General features: G+C 43.3%; 1 protein-coding gene across 1 annotated transcript; it reads left to right on the top strand.

The window, feature by feature from the left end:
• Nucleotides 1-1,167: 1,167 nt before the first annotated feature.
• LOC141476683 (zinc finger protein 366-like) lies at nt 1,168-20,272 on the top strand. The gene is made up of 4 exons (XM_074165491.1): nt 1,168-2,466; nt 4,519-4,710; nt 14,729-14,903; nt 17,868-20,272. The coding sequence occupies exons 1-4, from the start codon at nt 1,168-1,170 to the stop codon at nt 18,374-18,376; spliced, it is 2,175 nt and encodes a 724-aa protein (XP_074021592.1). The 3' UTR covers nt 18,377-20,272.
• The last annotated feature ends 263 nt before the right edge of the window (nt 20,273-20,535 follow it).

Consider the following 20,535-nt stretch of genomic DNA (forward strand, 5'->3'; position numbering starts at 1 on the left):
TTAATCTGCCTTGTCACACTGGACCATAGATAGGATTGGAGCATTCTTAGGTGCCAATTACTCTGGAGACATGAGGGGTGGTTGACATTAATTCTATATTTAGTTTTAAAGTGGGGGTTTTGCCCACCTGTTTAGAAACAAACAAAAAAACCCCTAGATTATGTCTATAAAACTGAAAGTAATTCAAAGAGTGGTCAAAGGCCTTTCCTCCCCCAAATCTGCCAGGTAAATATCTCTGGCATCAAAATAAAGAAAATTAATTAATTTCTGCTTTCTTATTTTTATACAAAGTGAGAGAAGCCAGGAAACAGTGCAAAACCTGATGGTACACAGTGTCCTTATATCACTTGTTTTCTCTCACAGCAGCACATGTTATATAATCATATAATCATAGAATGGTTTGGGTTGGAAGGGACCTTAAAGATAATCTAGTTCCAACCCCCCTGCCAAGGGCAGGGACACCTCCCACTAGAGCAGGTTGCTCAAAGCCCCATCCAACCTGGCCTTGAACCCCTCCAGAGATGGGGCATCCACAGCTTCTCTAGGCAACCTGTTCCAGTGTCTCACCACCCTCATAGTGAAAAATTTCTTCCTAATATCTAATCTAAATCTCCCCTCTTTCAGTTTAAAACTGTTACCCTTCATCTTATCATTATACTCCCAAGAGTCCCTCCCCATCTATCCTGTAGGCCCCCTTTAGGGACTGGAAGGGGCTCTAAGGTTACCCCGGAGCCTTCTCTTCTCCAGGCTGAACACCCCCAACTCCCTCAGCCTGTCCTCATAGGAGAGGTGCTCCAGCCCTCTGAGCATCTTTGTGGCCTCCTCTGGACCCGGTCCAACAATGTTAATTATACAAAGAAGTTTAAAATTTTTTGGTTTGACTTTTCATGTCACAGTCATAATAAATGTGCACATTATTTTTTGTATTGCCATATCCTTTAGATGCACCACAAATTTCTAGAGCCATTTAATTCTGCTTTAAAAGGCATTTGTCTTATATGGGCCCAAGACATCCTTAGTTGCATTTAATTAAAAAAAAAACCCCAACCTCCAACCTAATAAACTAGACAATAAAATGTTAACCCCAGGAGAACAGGAAGAAAAAAAGAGATTTGGGTTTTTTTTGTTTGTTTTAAGGAATTTGGGCAACACAGAAAAAAATTAAATATGATGAAGAATGAAGAGATGAGTTTTAATGTGGACAGTACACGAGCCTCTCCCTTTTCCTGCTGCCTGCAGCTGCTGAGCCCTGTTACAAAGCCACACAGAGCGACTCCATTTGGTGAAGAATTCAGACCACATCTCTCACATTTCCACTATGGCCCTCCTCCTCTTGGAGACATGGAAACTTTCCAGGGGTCCTTGGAAGGAGGGTCTCGGAAATGGAAGAGCATGCCAACAAAAATGCCTCCTTCTATCGTTCTTGACCGTTCCTCATCACCACCAGACAGACCTGAAGATTACAGTGATATAGGCTCTTCCAGTCTTCCCTTGGTGTTTCAACAGACAGCACAGCCCAAATACAGTTCCCAGATGATTGATCTCTGCAACTTTGGTTTTCAGTTCTACAGAACTCTGGAGCACCTTGGAGCCAAGCCCATTAAACAAGAACCAGTGAAGTCTAAGATGGCATGGCCCAGTAGCCCAGCATTCATGCAGGCTCCTTACCCTTATTATCCTAAAGTCCATCCTGGCTTAATGTTTCCTTTTATTGTGCCCCCAAACTTTCATTTCAGGAACCCCTTTCAAATGAAAAGGCTTCCAGAGTCACCCTTCAGTAGGGCTGAAGTAAGAGGAAGTGGTGAAAATAAACAGAAAGTGGAAAGAATAGATGTCAACCTTCAGATAGACGACAGCTACTATGTTGATGTGGGGGGTGAACAGAAACGCTGGCAATGTCCCATGTGTGAGAAGTCCTATACATCCAAGTACAATTTGGTCACCCATATCTTGGGGCACAGTGGCATTAAGCCACATGCTTGCACCCGATGTGGCAAACTTTTCAAGCAGCTGAGCCACTTGCACACACATATGTTGACACACCAGGGCACTAGGCCACATAAGTGCCAGGTGTGCCACAAGGCTTTCACTCAAACCAGTCACCTTAAGAGACACATGATGCAACACAGTGACATCAAGCCTTATAACTGCAGGATCTGTGGCAGAGGTTTTGCATATCCCAGTGAGCTGAAAGCACATGAGTCTAAGCACGAGAGTGGCCAAGAGAACATTTGTGTGGAGTGTGGTCTGGACTTCCCAACCTTGGCCCAGCTGAAGAGACACTTAACAACCCACCGTGGCCCTATACAGTACAATTGCACTGAATGTGATAAGACCTTCCAGTACCCGAGTCAGCTGCAAAACCACATGATGAAGCACAAAGACATCCGTCCATATATCTGCACTGAATGTGGCATGGAGTTTGTGCAGCCTCACCATCTCAAACAACACTCCCTAACTCACAAGGTAAGCCATCACTAGTTGCACTGTCACCTTGCATCGGAAGGTAGCACAAGGATTACAGACTACTGAAGATACATGTACCTCCTTTGCCAGTGGGAGAATTTTATGCAGAGTAAAAGCCCCAGCAGCGCTGGCAATACTAGAAGCTAGACATTTCTGTTAGTCTTAAGAAAGTACATGCAAAAATGTTTTGTTATAAACAAGAGCTAAATTAAAACACCTGTATTACTTCCCAAAATTATCTTCACATTTCTCTGTTTCTGGGTTTTATCTTCAGAATGACTTTCTGTAAAATAATATAAATTTGTAGAGTTGTCTAACCCCCCTGAAAATTTAACAGAAATTTTCTACTGAAAAACAGATTTATTGCTTTGCTTCCCTGGACTGGGAAGTAGGTGGATATGCAGTAGGCTGTACGTATGCAGCAAAATAAACTATGTTATTACTCATCAGAATTTGAAGAATCATTATAATGAGACATTTAGGGGAAAAAACAACCTAAGAAAAATTCTCCTTTGTGCATGTTATCCAGAATGTCAGTTAATAGAAGTTGACAAACGGGACCATAATCCCAGCCAAATTGTATCAAGTAGCAGTCTTGCCACTTCTGTTAGTAATGACAGCAGTGTCAGTTTAGACTAGGAGCAGGCTTTGGAACACATCCAAAAGGATCACTTTAAAAAATAGGAAAATATTTAATTCAGCAATGTCTGAAATTAGTTTATCCCCCTTATTATTAAGACAAGTAAAAAAAAAATCACGTTTTATAAAAATTTGCTTCCAGTCTTGCATATTTTTTCCTTTAACACTTGAATTTTGGCTTTTATATGAAAAACAGAAAGCTACAGCATTTTAGTCTAATAGACACATTTTCTTTTAAAAAACAACAACCTCTACTTTCACATTTGCTTGTTCTTCCCTACTACACTATTATAATTTCTGCTCTTTCTGGAGATTCCCTGGTCTTTGGATTTACCATGCAAAATTCTACTAATTCAAAACTTGCTATTTTTTTGTCATAGGAAATGCAATGCCCTTGAGCCTTTAGAGAGCTTCTGCTTCTTTGTCCACAGCTGCAGCTGTGAACATAATTAACAGTACTTGGCTGACCAAATGTAGCCTCACATCAGATAAGCAGACACTTAGAGTTGCTGTTGGTGTTCACAGTTTTAGCTATGCAATTAACTATGAAAACCACTTACTGGTACAAAAGTAGAGATTGTTTCAAGTCATCTTTGTAATAGGGGCCTGCAGAAGGAGTAATTGCTCTTGGCACTTCACTAGTAAATTCTCATTACCTTCAGCAAGTTAAACTCTTAAAGTGTTTAGTGGTAAATTCATTGATTTTCATAGCATCTAAATGACTTTTTGAGGAGCTGGCAGTTAGACCACATGGGTGTGACCAAGAATATTGAATTATACATTAGTAAATTGACCAGATGACATACAGGGTGCTAGAAATGCTCTGTAAACACTAGATAAAATGGGGTCACTCCATTAGAGTTAGTGCAAGTCCCACTAAGAGTAAATAGCTTTTTCTCTTCCTTGAATGTAACATGTACATCCTTATTTGGTGGCATTGCTTGAATACTTCTTGGTTATTTCAGATTATTTTCTATAGCTTTCTTCAAAAAAGGGACGGGTCTTTTTTAGAAGCCAATGATGCTCAATTACCATAGGCAGGCACTACTTTAATCACTTAACTGGTTAGCTTTTTTCTTGGTCAATAAATGTACACATTTGACCAATATTTTACATAAGCAGAAGAGTAGGACAGAGAAGCTCTGATACTACATCTCACTGATTTGTAAAGTTGTAAACTTACTGATGAAAATACGTTTTGTTTTCCCTCTCTGCTTCTCAGATTCTTGTAAGAATTTGCTGAGAAAAAATACATAAGTATCTATTACTTTAGCAAATGATGTTAAAAGCAAAATAATTTATTATCTGCTTTGCTATTGCAGAATGAATAATTTATATATTGCTGTACTGAAGATGAAATTATTTATAAAATATTCCATCTACAGAATTTTTGATTTTTTTATTTTCTTACAGGGTGTGAAAGAGCATAAATGTGGAATTTGTGGCCGGGAATTTACTCTACTGGCTAACATGAAGCGACATGTCCTGATCCACACCAATATCAGAGCCTATCAATGCCATTTGTGCTTCAAGAGCTTTGTGCAAAAGCAGACTCTCAAGGCCCACATGATTGTTCATTCTGATGTTAAACCCTTTAAATGCAAGGTAAGCGTATCTCCTTTGGTGGCAGAGGGATAAACCACTGGATATTTCTATGATGTTATCACCTGGTTATACAGTAGAATTAGAAAAACAAGACTTGCTAACACATTCTACAGTTGCATTTACATTAGCATAAAATAGTCTAGTTTCCTTTCTTGATCCAGGTTCTGCTTAGGTAGCACAAAATAATGGAGGTAAATATCTGCATAGAGATAGGAGAAAAGAAACAAGTAAGCACAGTGAACCAGTTTCTCCTATAGCTGAAGGGGTATGGATCAACATCAATGCCCCTGAACAGAGCAGAGCAAAGGGAGAACCAGGAATTGCTCTGGCATTAGGAACATCCCTTGCCTCTCTGGCAGAGCCCTTGAAAGACTTTAGCAAGTATTTCTGGCTGGTATTCAGAGGGTTAAGGCAATGACCAGATAGCAGTCTTTTGGCACCAAACTCCTCCTCAGCAGAAGGAAGGATATAGCTATATGAACAGCCTGCTTAACAATGGCTCACACATCCCCTGGGAACCACCTGCAAATAGATTTCATCTTGCGCTCTCGTACTTTTCAAAGCTTCCTGTTTTCTCATGGCCCTTTTGAACGGTTTACAGTCTTTCTCCCTCTCCTTCTCTGTTTGAGGAAAGGAACACCCTTATGAAGAAAAAAAAAAGAAAATAGAAGAAGAATGCAGGGGAAAGAGAGCACAGCAGTAGCCTTTCTACTTCACCATATGCAATGGTTTTCTTTACCTTTTTCTCACAGCAAGAAAACTCATGAGGCTTTCCTGTGTGTCTAATCACAGCTAAGCACAGACTATCTGAAGTGAGGGTGTAGCAGTTATCCCTTCTGTTTCCTCATCCAGCTGCAGCCTGGATCTCTGTTTGATTTTTCTCTGTAGCTTTTAAAGGTCTGAGCCCATGCTTCCTTGTTTATTTCTGTTTTAAACAAAAACACTGAAGAGTTCTGAAGGAGTTGCACCAACTGGTGCAAGTGCTAATTTGCAGAGGAAGCTCCTATGAAATTTACAGTTGCTTTGAGTGCTGAAGTCAATAATGTTTTCATAAAGAATGCAATGAAGTTTTCTCCAGCCTAGTGAAATGCACTTTGCAGCAGATGTTTTGAACTCCACTTTTTCCCCTCTAAAATCATGGGTTTAGATCAGGAGTTAAAAGCAAAGAAAATGTGAGTGAGAAGTACTTTGGGAAGAAACAAAACAGACTGACAAATCTAGAAGGGTGATACTTCATGCGGTGACTTTGAAAGACAAAATCTAGTGTTGAACTAATTCAGCTTTTCTAGCAAACTGTACTGAAGCCCATTTCACCAGCCAGTGCATCAAAGTGTGTTCAACAGACTTGCAACTGAGGTCTTTCTCTTCAGGGTCTGAATTTTATTTTATCTAAACTAGAGAGTCTAACAAAAGGTCCACAGGTAAACCATGTAATTCCTGCTATCCCAAGATATCTCGCATGAGCTTTGCATCCCCCTGAATGCTAAGGTGCTCTGTGGTGATTTCTGCTGGAGCTCCCTCCCATGCAACTGGCTCTGGGTCATCTTTCACACTCTGTTCATCAGTGCTCACACCTCTGTTCTGTCACAGAGGAAAAAAATCTTGTACACCTTTCTAGTTTGGTCTGCAGACTCAGGCTGTTGTTTAAGCACTAGCTGTGAACCCCAGCTAGCTCTGAGTTGTCATCTTTCAGCATGTGAGCCTGAAACCTGCTCCCTTCGCCCTCTGAATCATGGACATTCATCTAAAACTTATCTTGTGCCTTTTGAAAGGGACATCTTACCCAGGTACCATGCCACACAGAGCCATGGTTCTGAAAAACAATTTTCATATCTGTATTTCTTTCATTTTCCTGCCACACCTCTCCACTCTGATACCTTTTCCTCATGTCCCCAGATGAAATTTCAGGACAGGAACATATTACACATCCCTAAGACTGTGCATGACTTAGGGAAATGAAAAACCTACCCCCTTTATTCAGAAACACAAAACTTTTATGCCGTAAGGATCCTTTAGGAAGTCCCCTCTCTCTTTTCATTATGAAGAAACAGAAATAAATGTTGCCTTGACAGAAAAAAAAATGCTCATACCATTTTACTACTCAATACCGTATAAAGATATAAATTTGCATGAAGTGCTCTAGCCATTCACCTGTTCAAACTGATTTTCCTTGATTACCAGTTTAGCTAGAGAAATAAAGACCTAGCTATCAGAAAGCAAAAGGTGGTGAGAAAACAGGTCAGCCAAGCAGATAACCAGAAGCCTTTCACTAAGAGGTATTAGAGAGGTATTATTAATGGCATTCTTATAGCCAGAGAAATATTGAGACATCATAGATCATTCCAGCAGCTGTCAAGAATTTGAAGCTTTCAAGCTTGTGAATTTTTTGTGCTCATCAGTGCTGCTTCTACTCTTTGTTTCCTCCCAGCCCTTTCAGAATGTTTTTTGGTGTATTCATTTCACTGAATATGTCAGCCGGCAGATTAGCTTTCTTTAAAGGCAAAAGAGACAGTCCTCTTTCCTAAGTGGATGGATGAGCCTTGGAATCTGATATCTTACTTTTACAAATTAATAACTCATTTTCAGTGGCTATTCTTTTTCTCTTTTTTTTTTCCACTTTGCTGATAAATTTATTTACTAGAATGTACATTTTAGCAAAATCACAGAGAGCAAATCAAAGAACTAATGCAGCTGAAGTATTTTTTTTTAAAAGCAAGTGAATATTTACAGACTTTTCCTTTTTGCAACATTGATTCAACTCTAGTTTTTATTTAAAACCAATATCACTGCAAATTTTTATATTAATGAACTGCTTCCATTTTCCCTCAAGAGATGGTTTAAAAATCAAACGATACAGTACTACTTCACTGAGAATCATTCCACTACCTACATTTCATCCAGATATTCCAGGTGATGGCTTTGTGAATTTGAATCAAAAAGTACTGTAGCAGACTTTCTGTGCTACCAAAATAAATTAAATCAGAAATCAGATTGGACCAAAAATTTGGTGCAATGTCAGTAATTGCTTTTTAATCATTTTCTTCCAGATGAATACACTGCTTGATATAAGTTGCAGTTACACAGTAATGGTGATTCTGGCTCATATAGTAATAAAGACCGTAAAAAAAAACCTCTGATGGTAAAAGTATTTGTCTAAAATCATTCCAAAAAAAGAGCTTAAGTAGAAAGCAAACACAGAAGTTTGCAGAGGATGGAAATAGCCACTTGAATGTGAATAAAATTATAAATCATGATAGGGAAAGACCAGAAGACAAGTAAGACTAAAAGCTTGTAATAGTAATACCAAACTCTCATGTCTTGAATCATAGAATCATTTAGTTTGGAAAAGACCCTTAAGATCATTGAGTCCAACCGTTAACCTAGCACTGCCAAGGCCACCACTAAACCATGTCCCTAAGTGCCACATCTACACATCTTTTAAATACCTCCAGGGATGGTGCCTCAACCACTTCCCTGGGCAGCCTGTTCCAATGCTTGATAACCCTTTTGGTGAAGAAATTTTTCCTAATAACCAATTTAAACCTCCCCTGCTGCAACTTGAGGCCATTTCCTCTCATCCTATCACTTGTTACTTGGGAGAAGAGACCGACTCCCACCTCTCTACACCCTCCTTTCAGGGAGTTGTAGAGAGCGAGAAGGTCTCCCCTCAGCCTCCTTTTCTCCAGGCTGAACAACCCCAGCTCCCTCAGCCGCTCCTCACAAGACTTGTGCTCCAGATCCTTCACCAGCTGCGTTGCTCTTTGGACGTGAGAATATATTTGATTTATAAGGGACCAGACTACAAATAACCCATCTAGATAAACAACAACAATGAAAAAAAACCCCTTATTGTTTCATCAAATGGAAACCTGCACAATCAATGGCTCAAGCTTTCAGGAATACGCTTCAGGGAAAGCCGAGTCATTCTTGCTACTCTATGACTGTTTAAATTCCGGCCTACTCACCAGAGACACTGAAACACAGAAGCTGGTAAACAGAAGATAAGAGGATCAGAGACAAATAAGGGAGCAAGAAACAAAGAAAAAAAGGCTTTTCTTTTTCTAGCTTTAAGCAAAATGTGCAGCCATTTCATTTCCACTTAAGGAGAAGTAATATTCTGCTTGACTGTTTCACATAAATCCTTCCTTGGTATCTCCATCTCTGCCTGGCATTTTTCTTGATTAAAGGCTAGATTTATAAACTACAAATGAAATGGTTCACCAGGGCAGAAGTTATACTTTGAATTTCACAGAATCACAGAATCACAGAATCTTAGTGGTTGGAAGGGACCTTTGAGATCGAGTCCAACCACATTAAAAAAAAAAAAAAACAAAACACAAAAACACACAAACAAACAAAAAAACACAACACAAAACCAAACAAACAACAACACCCCCCCAAAAAAAAAAAAAAAAAAAAAAAAAAAGCAAGCAGCATCCATCAACTAAACCCCACACACAACACCCCACCACAAACCAACAATCCCGGGCACTAGAGCATGCCCTGAAGAGCCACGTCTACACGTTTCTTAAATACCTCCAGGGATGGTGACTCCACCACCTCCCTGGGCAGGCTGTTCCAGTGCCTGACCACTCTCTCAGTAAAGTAATTCTTCCTAATATCTAATCTAAACCTCCCCTGCTGCAACTTCAGACCATTTCCTCTGGTCCTGTCGTTATTCCCTTGGGAGAAGAGGCCAACCCCCGCCTCTCTACAGTTTCCTTTCAGGTAGTTGTAGAGGGCAATGAGGTCTCCCCTCAGCCTCCTCTTCTCCAAACTAAACATGCCCAGTTCCCTCAGCCTCTCCTCATAGGACTTGTTCTCCAGACCCCTCACCAGCTTGGTGGCTCTCCTCTGGACACGCTCCAGCACTTCAATGTCTTTCCTGTAGTGAGGGGCCCAAAACTGAACACAGTACTCGAGGTGAGGCCTCACCAGTGCCGAGTACAGAGGCACGATGACTTCCCTGCTCCTGCTGGCCACGCTATTCCTGATACAGGCCAGGATGCCGTTGGCCTTCTTGGCTGCCTGGGCACACTGCTGGCTCATGTTAAGCCGGCTGTCCACTAACACTCCCAGGTCCTTTTCTGCTGGGCAGCTTTCCAGCCACTCTTCCCCAAGCCTGTAGCATTGCCTGGGGTTGTTGTGGCCGAAATGCAGAACCCGGCACTTGGCCTTATTAAACCTCATCCCATTGGCCTTGGCCCATTGGTCCAACCTGTCCAGGTCCCTCTGTAGAGCCTGCCGACCCTCAAGCAGATCAACACTCCCACCTAGCTTGGTGTCATCCGCAAACTTACTGAGGGTGCACTCAATCCCCTTATCTAGATCATCAATGAAGATATTGAACAAGACTGGCCCCAAAACTGAGCCCTGAGGGACACCACTGGTGACCGGCCGCCAACCAGATTTTGCTCCATTAATCACAACTCGCTGAGCACGGCCATCCAGCCAGTTTTTTATCCAGCGGAGGGTACACTTGTCTATGCCATGATTCTCCAGTTTCTCCAGGAGAATGCCGTGAGGGACGGTGTCAAAGGCCTTACCAAAGTCCAGGTAGACAACGTCCACAGCCTTCCCCTCATCGAGAAAGCGGGTCACATGGTCATAGAAAGAGATCAAGTTGGTCAGGCAGGACCTCCCTCTCATAAACCCATGCTGGCTGGCCCTGATCCCTTGGCTGCCCTGCACATGCCTTGAGAGCTCACTCAGGATGATCCTCTCCATGATCTTTCCCGGTACCGAGGTCAGGCTGACAGGCCTGTAGTTTCCAGGATCCTCCTTCCGGCCCTTCTTGTAGATGGGCGTCACATTGGCCACCCTCCAGTCATCTGGCACCTCTCCTGTTGACCAGGATTGTTGATAAATAATGGAGAGAGGCTTGGTAAGCTCTCTTGCCAGCTCCCTGAGAACCTTTGGGTGAATGCCATCCGGCCCCATAGACTTATGCGTGTCCAGGTGCATAAGCAAATCATTAACTACTTCCTCTTGGATTACAGGGGAGTTGTTCTGTTCTCCATTCTTATCTTCCAGCCCAAGAAGCTGAACTCCCTGGGGGTAGTTGGTCTGACTATTAAAGACAGAGGTAAAGAAGGCATTAAGTATCTCAGCCTTCTCCTCATCCTTGGTTGCAAGGTTTCCCCCCGCATCCAGTAAGGGATGGACATTCTCTGTCACTCTCTTTTTGTTGATGTATTTATAGAAACTTTTTTTGTTGTCCCTTATATTAATGGCCAGGTTGAGTTCCAGCTGGGCTTTTGCCTTCCTGATTTTTTCTCTGTATGACCTAACACAATCTCTGTACTCCTCCCGAGTTGCCTGTCCCCTCTTCCAAAGGTGGTAAACCTTCCTTTTTTCCTTAAGTCCCATCAAGAGCTCTTTGTTCATCCAGGCCGGCCATTTTCCCCGCCCTTTAATTTTGCGCCTCATGGGGACAGCCTGCTCCTGGGCCTTTAGGATTTCCCTCTTGAAGAGCGTCCAGCCTTCCTGGGCTCCTTTGTCTCTCAGGACTACCTCCCACGGGACTCTCCCAACCAGGGTTCTGAACAGGTTAAAGTCTGCCCACCGGAAGTCCAAGATGGAGGTTTTGTTAATCCCCTTCCTTACCTCACTATGAATGGAAAACTTAACCATTTCATGATCACTAAGCCCAAGACTGTCTCCGACCTCCACGTCCCCAACTAGCCCTTCTTTATTTGTGAACAGTAGGTCTAGCAAGGCACCTCCCCTGGTAGGCTTACCTACCATTTGTGTCAGGAAGTTATCCTCCATACACTCGAGGAACCTCCTAGCCTGCCTGCTCTCTGCTGTGTTATATTTCCAGCAGATGTCTGGTAAGTTGAAGTCCCCAACTAGAACAAGGGCTGGCGTTTGCGAGACTGCAGCCAGCCGCTTATAGAATACCTCATCAGCCTGCTCATCCTGGTTGGGTGGTCTATAGCAGACTCCCAGCACAAAATCACCTTTGTTAGCCTTCCCTTTCACCCTTACCCATAAACACTCCACTTCTTCATCACTGGAGTCTATCTCTATAGAGTCAAACAACTCCCTAATGTACAGAGCCACACCCCCCCCCCTCCTTCCTTGCCTATTCCTTCTGAAGAGCTTATAGCCACTTATTGCAGCATTCCAGTCATGACCATCGTCCCACCACGTTTCCGTGATGGCAACTATGTCATAGTTGTCCTGCCGCACCATGGCTTCCAGCTCATCCTGTTTGTTGCCCATGCTACGTGCATTAGCGTAGATGCACTTGACCTGGGCTACTGATTTCACCCCCATCTTTGGCCCTTGACACTCAGGTTCATTACCAGCAGGCTTGGTTTTATCCCCATCCCCCTTAACTTTCGGCTTAAAGCTCTGTCCGTGAGCTTTGTTAACTCTTAGCCTAGTACCCTTTTCCCCTTCTAGGAAAGGGTTTTCCCATTGTTCTCTAGCAGTAATTTCTAAACGTCTATCACCTTTCTCTGATGAAATGTCAGAGTGTGAGTCCTCACTAATGTGGCCTCCTTCAAACCGTGGCATGCTTTCCTCAGGCTTAATCTTGACAGGCCCAGTTATCTCCCCTTCCCCCCTCATATCTAGTTTAAAGACCGGTCAATGAGCCCTGCTAACTCCTGCCCCAAAATTCTTTTCCCCCTCTGGGACAGCTGTGTCTCACCTGACAATGGCATGCCAGGTGTCTCATATAGCCACCTATGTTCGAAAAACCCAAAGCCCTGCCTGTAACACCAGTCCCGGAGCCACAAGTTGATCTGTTGCCTCTTCCTATCAATTTCTTTATTCACAGTTGCCACTGGTGGGATAGAAGAGAAGACTACTTGTGTTCCTGACCCCTTGAGCTGCTGCCCTAAGGCTCTAAAATCTCTTTTAATTGATTTCAGCCTCCTCCTACCCATTTCATCACTACCCACCTGAAATACTAACAGGGGGTAATAATCAGAGGGGTTTACTAGGTCTGGGAGTTTGTTTGTCACATCCCTGACCCGAGCCCCAGGGAGGCAACAGACTTCCCTGTGTAGCGGGTCAGGGCAGCATATTGGTCCCTCTGCCCCCCTCAACAGAGAGTCACCCACAACTATGACCTTTCTCCTTTTCCTTTTGGAGCTAGTGGTGAAGTTGGGTCCGCTGTGACGTGTACTTTCTGTCTTCTCTAGTCTTGGTGTGCCATCCTCCTCTCCATCGGCCAGTTCCTCCTGCAGGACTCCATACCTGTTCTGCAGGGGTAACTGGGAAGCTGGGAGAGGTTGGGAGGGGACTCGCCTGTTTCCCCGAGCAGTGACCTGTTTCCATTCCTCCTTTTCTCTGAGATCCTCTCCTGTCGCTTGATGAGAAGAGGGGAGAGGGTCCTCCGATTTACACGGGGCCTCAACCTGTTCCCCTACTCTCAGGGAGTGCACCCACCAGTCAATTTCTCTTTCACACTCCCTGATGCTCCTCAGCCTCTCCACTTCATCCTTCAGCTGGGCCACCAGGTAGAGCAGATCATTCACCTGTTCACATCTTATACAGGTGTTGTCTCCGCTACCCTCCATTGCCAGCGCCAGGCTCCGGCACTCTCTGCACCCAGAGGCCTGCGCACCCATATGTTTGCGTGGGGCCTCGGTCTGGGTACCCACAGCTTTCCTAAACATAGCCTTCGATCTGGTAGCAACCATAGCTGAGTCCCCAGGAGCGACTGACCTTACCGTGTACACCAGTAGAAGCACTGGGCCCGGCCGGTACACACACACCAGCTCCGGTTGCTCCCTCCGTGCTCTGTGGGCAGGGACTAGTCCCTGCCCTCCCTGACACCTTTTATCCCCTGGAGGTGGGATAAACCGGGGGTGGTGGCGGCTCCGCCCAGGCTCGCTCAGCAGCACCGCCCCCCCAGCTGACAGCCCCCAGGACAAGCAGGGGCCTTGTCCCGGCTTCAAAAAAAGCCCTAAAAAGAGCTTCTCGTCGGCCTTTTCCGCTACAGAACCCTTCCCCAGCGCAGTCTTACCTGCCCTGAAGCTGGTCTCCGTGGCAATGACCGTTTGGCACGTTGATGGGTCGTTTAAAATGACCGGGGGTGGTGGCGGCTCCGCCCAGGCTCGCTCAGCAGCACCGCCCCCCCAGCTGACAGCCCCCAGGACAAGCAGGGGCCTTGTCCCGGCTTCAAAAAAAGCCCTAAAAAGAGCTTCTCGTCGGCCTTTTCCGCTACAGAACCCTTCCCCAGCGCAGTCTTACCTGCCCTGAAGCTGGTCTCCGTGGCAATGACCGTTTGGCACGTTGATGGGTCGTTTAAAATGACCGGGGGTGGTGGCGGCTCCGCCCAGGCTCGCTCAGCAGCACCGCCCCCCCAGCTGACAGCCCCCAGGACAAGCAGGGGCCTTGTCCCGGCTTCAAAAAAAGCCCTAAAAAGAGCTTCTCGTCGGCCTTTTCCGCTACAGAACCCTTCCCCAGCGCAGTCTTACCTGCCCTGAAGCTGGTCTCCGTGGCAATGACCGTTTGGCACGTTGATGGGTCGTTTAAAATGACCGGGGGTGGTGGCGGCTCCGCCCAGGCTCGCTCAGCAGCACCGCCCCCCCAGCTGACAGCCCCCAGGACAAGCAGGGGCCTTGTCCCGGCTTCAAAAAAAGCCCTAAAAAGAGCTTCTCGTCGGCCTTTTCCGCTACAGAACCCTTCCCCAGCGCAGTCTTACCTGCCCTGAAGCTGGTCTCCGTGGCAATCATTCATGTTAAGTCTTTCAGGTTACATACTTAAGCCTCTCCCCTCCTTACAACAACATTCCCCGATTTTGGGGAATTCTTGACTGTGTGTCTCTCCTAGTCACCAAATTTAAAAAAAATAGCAGCAGTGCAGAAGGCCCTAGATAGATCAAACTTAACCACATATTCTTGTCTGTAGGTTTTTTGCCTGTATCTTTGAAAAACAAAGTGCAGCCAGAAGCTGCCAGGGTTCAAGTTGCGAAGGGTAGGTTCTATTTCCTTTTAAAATGTCCTCCTTGGAAGTACCCCTAAGAACAAATAATTTTCATTTTTACTGTTTTTGACAGCTTTGTGGAAAGGAATTTAACAGAATGCACAATTTAATGGGACACATGCACTTGCACTCGGACAGTAAGCCTTTCAAGTGCCTCTACTGTCCCAGCAAATTCACCTTAAAGGGGAACCTAACCAGACACATGAAAGTCAAACACAGCATCGTGGAAAGAGGATTTCATTCTCAAGGTAATATTTTTCAGTTATTCTCTGAGAGGTTTGAAGGCGTATATCAGTAAACCCAAATGGGCTTTGTACAATAGATCTATGATCTCATACCATAGATCCAATGTGATTGGAAGAGATTGAATCCCGTAAGCTTAGGAAGTTGTTATTAACTATCTATATTACTCCAGTGCTATAGTTCAGAGATCCCCAAGGTGACCCTTGTCTCAGAGACCTTTCAGACTAGATATCTGATGACACAAAGGTACATACCAAGACAGAGTAGTAGATGGAGACAAAATGAGACAGTACTTGTGAGCACAAAGGAAATAATTTTAGCACACTAAGTTTCTGTTGTCAGGTGTTAGGGAAAATATAGTTGGTAGTTTTAGAGCAGAGGATTTATCAAGCCATACCAAACATTCTTGTACTTAAGCCCAGGGCTGCCAATTACTGTGAGGAAAGTGCAATATCCACATCGCTGCAGAGCTTCTCCCAGCATGTGGGTACCCCTGAGACACAAACGGGAGTGAGCTGGTGGAGACTCAGCTTTAGTGAGACTGTGGCACATGTAGTTGGCATGGAGAATGACTGGAGGACATGGCTGAAATTGCATTGATCTTCCTGACTGAGGGTGTAGTTCCATTATTTTTTAATAAATTTTACAGTTTGGGGGAGGGGTTCGTTCCCAGATGCTGACAGACCACAGCCTAGCAGCCATGAACAAGCAGACATTTTTCCCCAGGCACATCTGGTTAGGAGTTTATAGTTTTTCTCTCATGTTTGAGGTGCATTCCCATGGTTTTATGAGGATAAATCATAGAATCATAGAATCATCTAGGTTGGAAGGGGCCTTCCAGATCATCTAGTCCAACCATCAACCTAACTCTGACCAAAAAAAAACATCACTAAACCATGTCCCCCAGCACCATGTCAACCCGTCTTTTGAACACCTCCAGGGATGGTGCTTCAATCACTTCCCTGGGCAGCCCATTCCAATGCTTGATAACCCTTTCAGTGTAAAAATTCTTCCTAATATCCAACCTGAACCTCCCCTGGCGCAACTTGAGGCCGTTTCCTCTAGTCCTGTCGCCTGTGACTTGGGAGAAGAGACCGACCCCCGCCTCTCTACAACCTCCTTTCAGGTAGTTGTAGAGAGCAATAAGGTCTCCCCTCAGCCTCCTTTTCTCTAGGCTGAACAACCCCAGCTCCCTCAGCCTCTCCTCATAAGACTTATTCTCCAGACCCCTCACCAGCTTTGTTGCCCTTCTCTGGACCTGCTCCAGCACCTCAATGTCTTTTTTGTGGTAAGGGGCCCAAAACTGGACACAGTACTCGAGGTGGGGCCTCACCAGTGCCAAGTACGGGGGGACGATCACCTCTCGAGTCCTACTCACCACGCTGTTCCTGATACAGGCCAGGATGCTGTTGGCCTTCTTGGCCACCTGGGCACACTGCTGGCTCATGTTCAGCTGACAGTCGACCAACACCCCAGGTCCTTTTCCGCCAGGCAACTCTCCAGCCACTCTTCCCCAAGCCTGTAGCGCTGCATGGGGTTGTTGTGACCCAAGTGCAGGACCCAGCACTTGGCCTTATTGAACCTCATCCCGTTGGTCTCAGCCCATCAATCCAGCCTGTCCAGATCCCTCTGCAAAGCCTTTCTACCCTCCAGCAGGTCGACACTCCCACCCAACTTGGTGTCGTCTGCGAACTTACTGAAGGTAAATCGTAAATACATTCAAAGCTGACAAGCAAAAAATCTAGAAGATTTCATGGATCTTGTTCACTGCTTATTGGATTCTAGTCTGGAATGGGAATGGAAGCCCGAATGGCTCTACATCCAAGAGCCTTTCTGCTTAAGATATGGTTATTCTGTGATGTATTGACATACCTGTTAGATAAAGGCCATAAGCTCAGACCAAGTTTACAAAGAAGCACGTGGACTGGAGGAGATGCTCCTCCCTCATCTCAAAGTATATGGATTTTTGACCACTCAGGGTATCCTGCAGAGCATTTCCTACCTCCCACCCACTACATGCACTTCCTAAAATAAGCATTATGTATGCATACATGCCAATGCTATCATCTAAAGAAGTGGGGGAACTGGTGTGTGTGTGTGTTATTGGGTGAAATCCTCACCCCAGGACTGTCATCTTTCTTTTAATTAAGATGGACTATGCCTGCAGTGTCTGAATCTTCTTCTGTGCGTCCTGATGGTCAGAGCATATTTAAGTCCACAGATGCCTCCTGGATAATGTCTGGGTTTCAAGCTAGAGGAACAGAAAGGAGACACTCTGACAACTATTAAGACAAACTAGATCCAGAACTACACTCAGATTTATACTGCACAACTCAAAATCATCATTTGATTATTATTTTTTTTTTCAAGCTGAAGCACTATCTAGTGCATATAGCTTTTCAGTGGCACTAGATGAGAGAGGAAAAATCAAGGCAAGCAGAGTTCATAGACTGACAAGACATGATCATGTTTTCATTTTTAAAGTAGTAACCTTGAACCAGAGGGTCCATACAACAAGTATGTTAACATGTTTTTAATCTCTTCCACTCCTCTGGAAAAAATGTACAAAACCTGGGACTTTGATTATGGCATGTGATGATTTAGATCAAAGTGTTCATTTAAAAAAAAAATAGGCAGGAGGCAGTGGATAGGATCACTGGAAAAAAAAAAGTTTACAAGAGGCCAGGACACTTCACTTCTATTCCGAGCTCTCTCATCAAATGTCTGGCACGTACAGCACAATGTTTTGTGTGTCCTGACCTGGCTGTGGATACGATAGCACTTCTTTTAACAGCATCTCAACGGAGATGCCATGAGATGTAAACAATAAAGTAGTTGGAGATAGCTGGGTGGAAGACAAAGGTAAAATATTAAATAGAAGGCCATCTCACATTTTTTAACCATGTATCACATAGTAAAATTTGCTATATATAAATTGTTCCTTTTCTCCCCACTCAAACCACTACAAGGTTTTGGAAGAAGAATTTCTCTGTCCCAGACAAATGTCTTGAGAAGTTTGGAACAGGAAGAACCCTTTGATCTTTCCCAGAAAAGCCAAGGGAAGAGAATCTCATTTCATTTGGATGGTGAGAGTGCCAAGGGAAGCTCATGCCAGGAAGAAGAGGAAGACAACTGCTATGACACAGAGCATTACAGCCCTGGCATGTACCATCACAACAACAACAAGCTGTACGTGGCTCAAGATCTGTCTGGCAAACTTGAGTGCATGATGAAGGACTGCAATGAGGAGGAAGAAATGCTAAGTGAGGGAGGACTGGAGAAGAGAATAGGAAATTCGGACAAACAGGAGAGCCAAGGAGAGAGAGACCTTGCAAACAACAAAGAACACCTCAGATTTAGATCCTTTGAAAAGGCTAGACTTGGCCATTCTCTCTCTGATTACTTGTATTTCAAACACAGGAACAAGAGTTTGAAAGAATTACCGGAAAGAAAAATGGAAAACAAACAATGCTTATAGGCATTTAAATGGACATTTTAAAACAGCTGGAAAATTGGAACCAGATAGCTTTTAGCATGAACTGTAATTTACCAAAGCCTAGAAGTTTGTAGTAGTCTTTAGAAATAAACAAGCCAAATGAATATAAATAATTTAAGGTAAAACGCATACATTAAAAGAATAAAGCAGTTCAAGGTCACCAAGAAATGCAATAGATATTGAACACTAACATTTTTATACTTTTTCAATTGATGTAAAAGCAGACAATGGGCTGGGTACAGAAGTTTATTTTCCTTTATCTGGGGTGGTAGAGACACATATACAATTTTCTAGTTATCAAAAAGGAACATACTTTAGTGTTTGATTTATTATATGACTAAATATATATGAACATTTCTGAGACATAGGTCTCAAAAAATCTGAAAATGCTAAGTATTTCACAGTATAAGCAAGAGCACTGTTAAATATGGTGTGCATGAAAGTGCTGTCACTCTCAGAACTAACACAATCCAAATACTTTAATTTACTGAAGTTACTGTTTTAGTTCAACCACTTACGATGAGAAATGGGAAACAAAATAAGAAGAAATGCTAATGTCTTGTGAGATAGTGATGTGCAACTCTGCAAGGCTTTGAAAGGACTGGAATTTGTTATGGTCACAGAAGCTTTTCCTCTGGCACAAGAAATGTTCATGTTTTGCTATGTTTCAGTCAGTATGGGAATATTCAGCACTTCTTCAAGTGAAATAGCATGAACTGCATTGACATTTTGTTCTACTGTCTGCTCAGACCAATACATTTAATCAACAGCAGCAGTGTGTAGCAAATACAAGTCTTGCTGTAATTTCACATAAAGCAATAAGAGTAATTTCACTGAGAAAATGATGTAATTTTTCCATTTATCTCTTCAGTTTATCTTAGCTAGCAAGGATGATTTTGAAATCCACAGGTCCGATCAGATATTATTTTAGAAGGAATGCCAAAAAAAGATCCCTTACAGGGCAAGCAGAACCTCACAGAGGAAAACTGTTTTTTAGATTTCCTTTTATCCAAGTCATAAATTTTCCCTTATTAACATAGAATCGAATTGCTCAGGTTGGAAGGGACCTTTAAGATCACTGAGTCCAACCATCAACCTAACACCGACAAAACCACCACTAAACCATGTCCCTCAGCACCATGTCTGCCTGGCTTTTAAATGCCTCCAGGGATGGTGATTCCACCACTTCCCTGGGCAGCCTGTTCCAATGTTTGATAACCCTTTCAGGTGAAGAAGCTCCAGGCCTTTCAGAAGAATTCTATTAATGCATTTCTTAATGAGTCATTCCCAACTTTTCATCCTCTGATTCCCATACAATTATATGTTCATAACAAATATATATATATAATTATATGTTCATAAAAGCACATTCCATTAATTGCATGAATAGTTTGACCAGCACCTGCATCTTCAAGATATACGACAAATCGGCCCAAACCACGACACTGTCCTGTTGCTTCTAAGGAAATAAAGATTTAATGAGTAGTTTAATTATTCCTATGTCTTTTTGACATCCCAGCTCAAAAGGTTAAAACATATATATGGTACATCATTTCCAAATATTACTTCGTTCTTTACTTACCTGCCAAGTTTTGTTTTGAAATATGTTATTATCATCATGCTCAATATATAGCAAGTTATAATGAAATATTAAGTCATATACTTATGTCTTGCTAAGGCTAGAGGCCTGTAGCTGCAGCTCTCTGCCATTATAAGAAACCTCTTGCCTTACAGAAGTAATTCTTACACCTACCAGTTAATCAGCATTCACAGGGCAATAGTCATTTATCATATAAAACTGGGTTTGTGTAGTCCAAGGTTGCAGAAGATGGTTTCATTTTTCAGGGCTCAAACACAGCATAATAAAGATTTTGAATGAAGAGCAGAGAAAGCTATTGATATAAGAAGCTTTAACGTACAGGTCACACTTGTAAATGTAATTAACTCTACGGCTGATGTACATACTTTTTTAAAATATAAAAGGTATACCAAGTTGATGTGGATTGTAGGTCACTAGGACTAGAATGAATGATGTCTTTCAAAATTAGGTGTATTTCAGAGGTACATAGCCATGTTTTTTCAGTGATGAACTGTTTTATCATATACATTCAACTTTCTTGCTTCCACTGCAAGATAACTCC

Source organism: Numenius arquata, chromosome W, assembly GCF_964106895.1.
Source record: "Numenius arquata chromosome W, bNumArq3.hap1.1, whole genome shotgun sequence".
NCBI lineage: Eukaryota > Metazoa > Chordata > Aves > Charadriiformes > Scolopacidae > Numenius > Numenius arquata.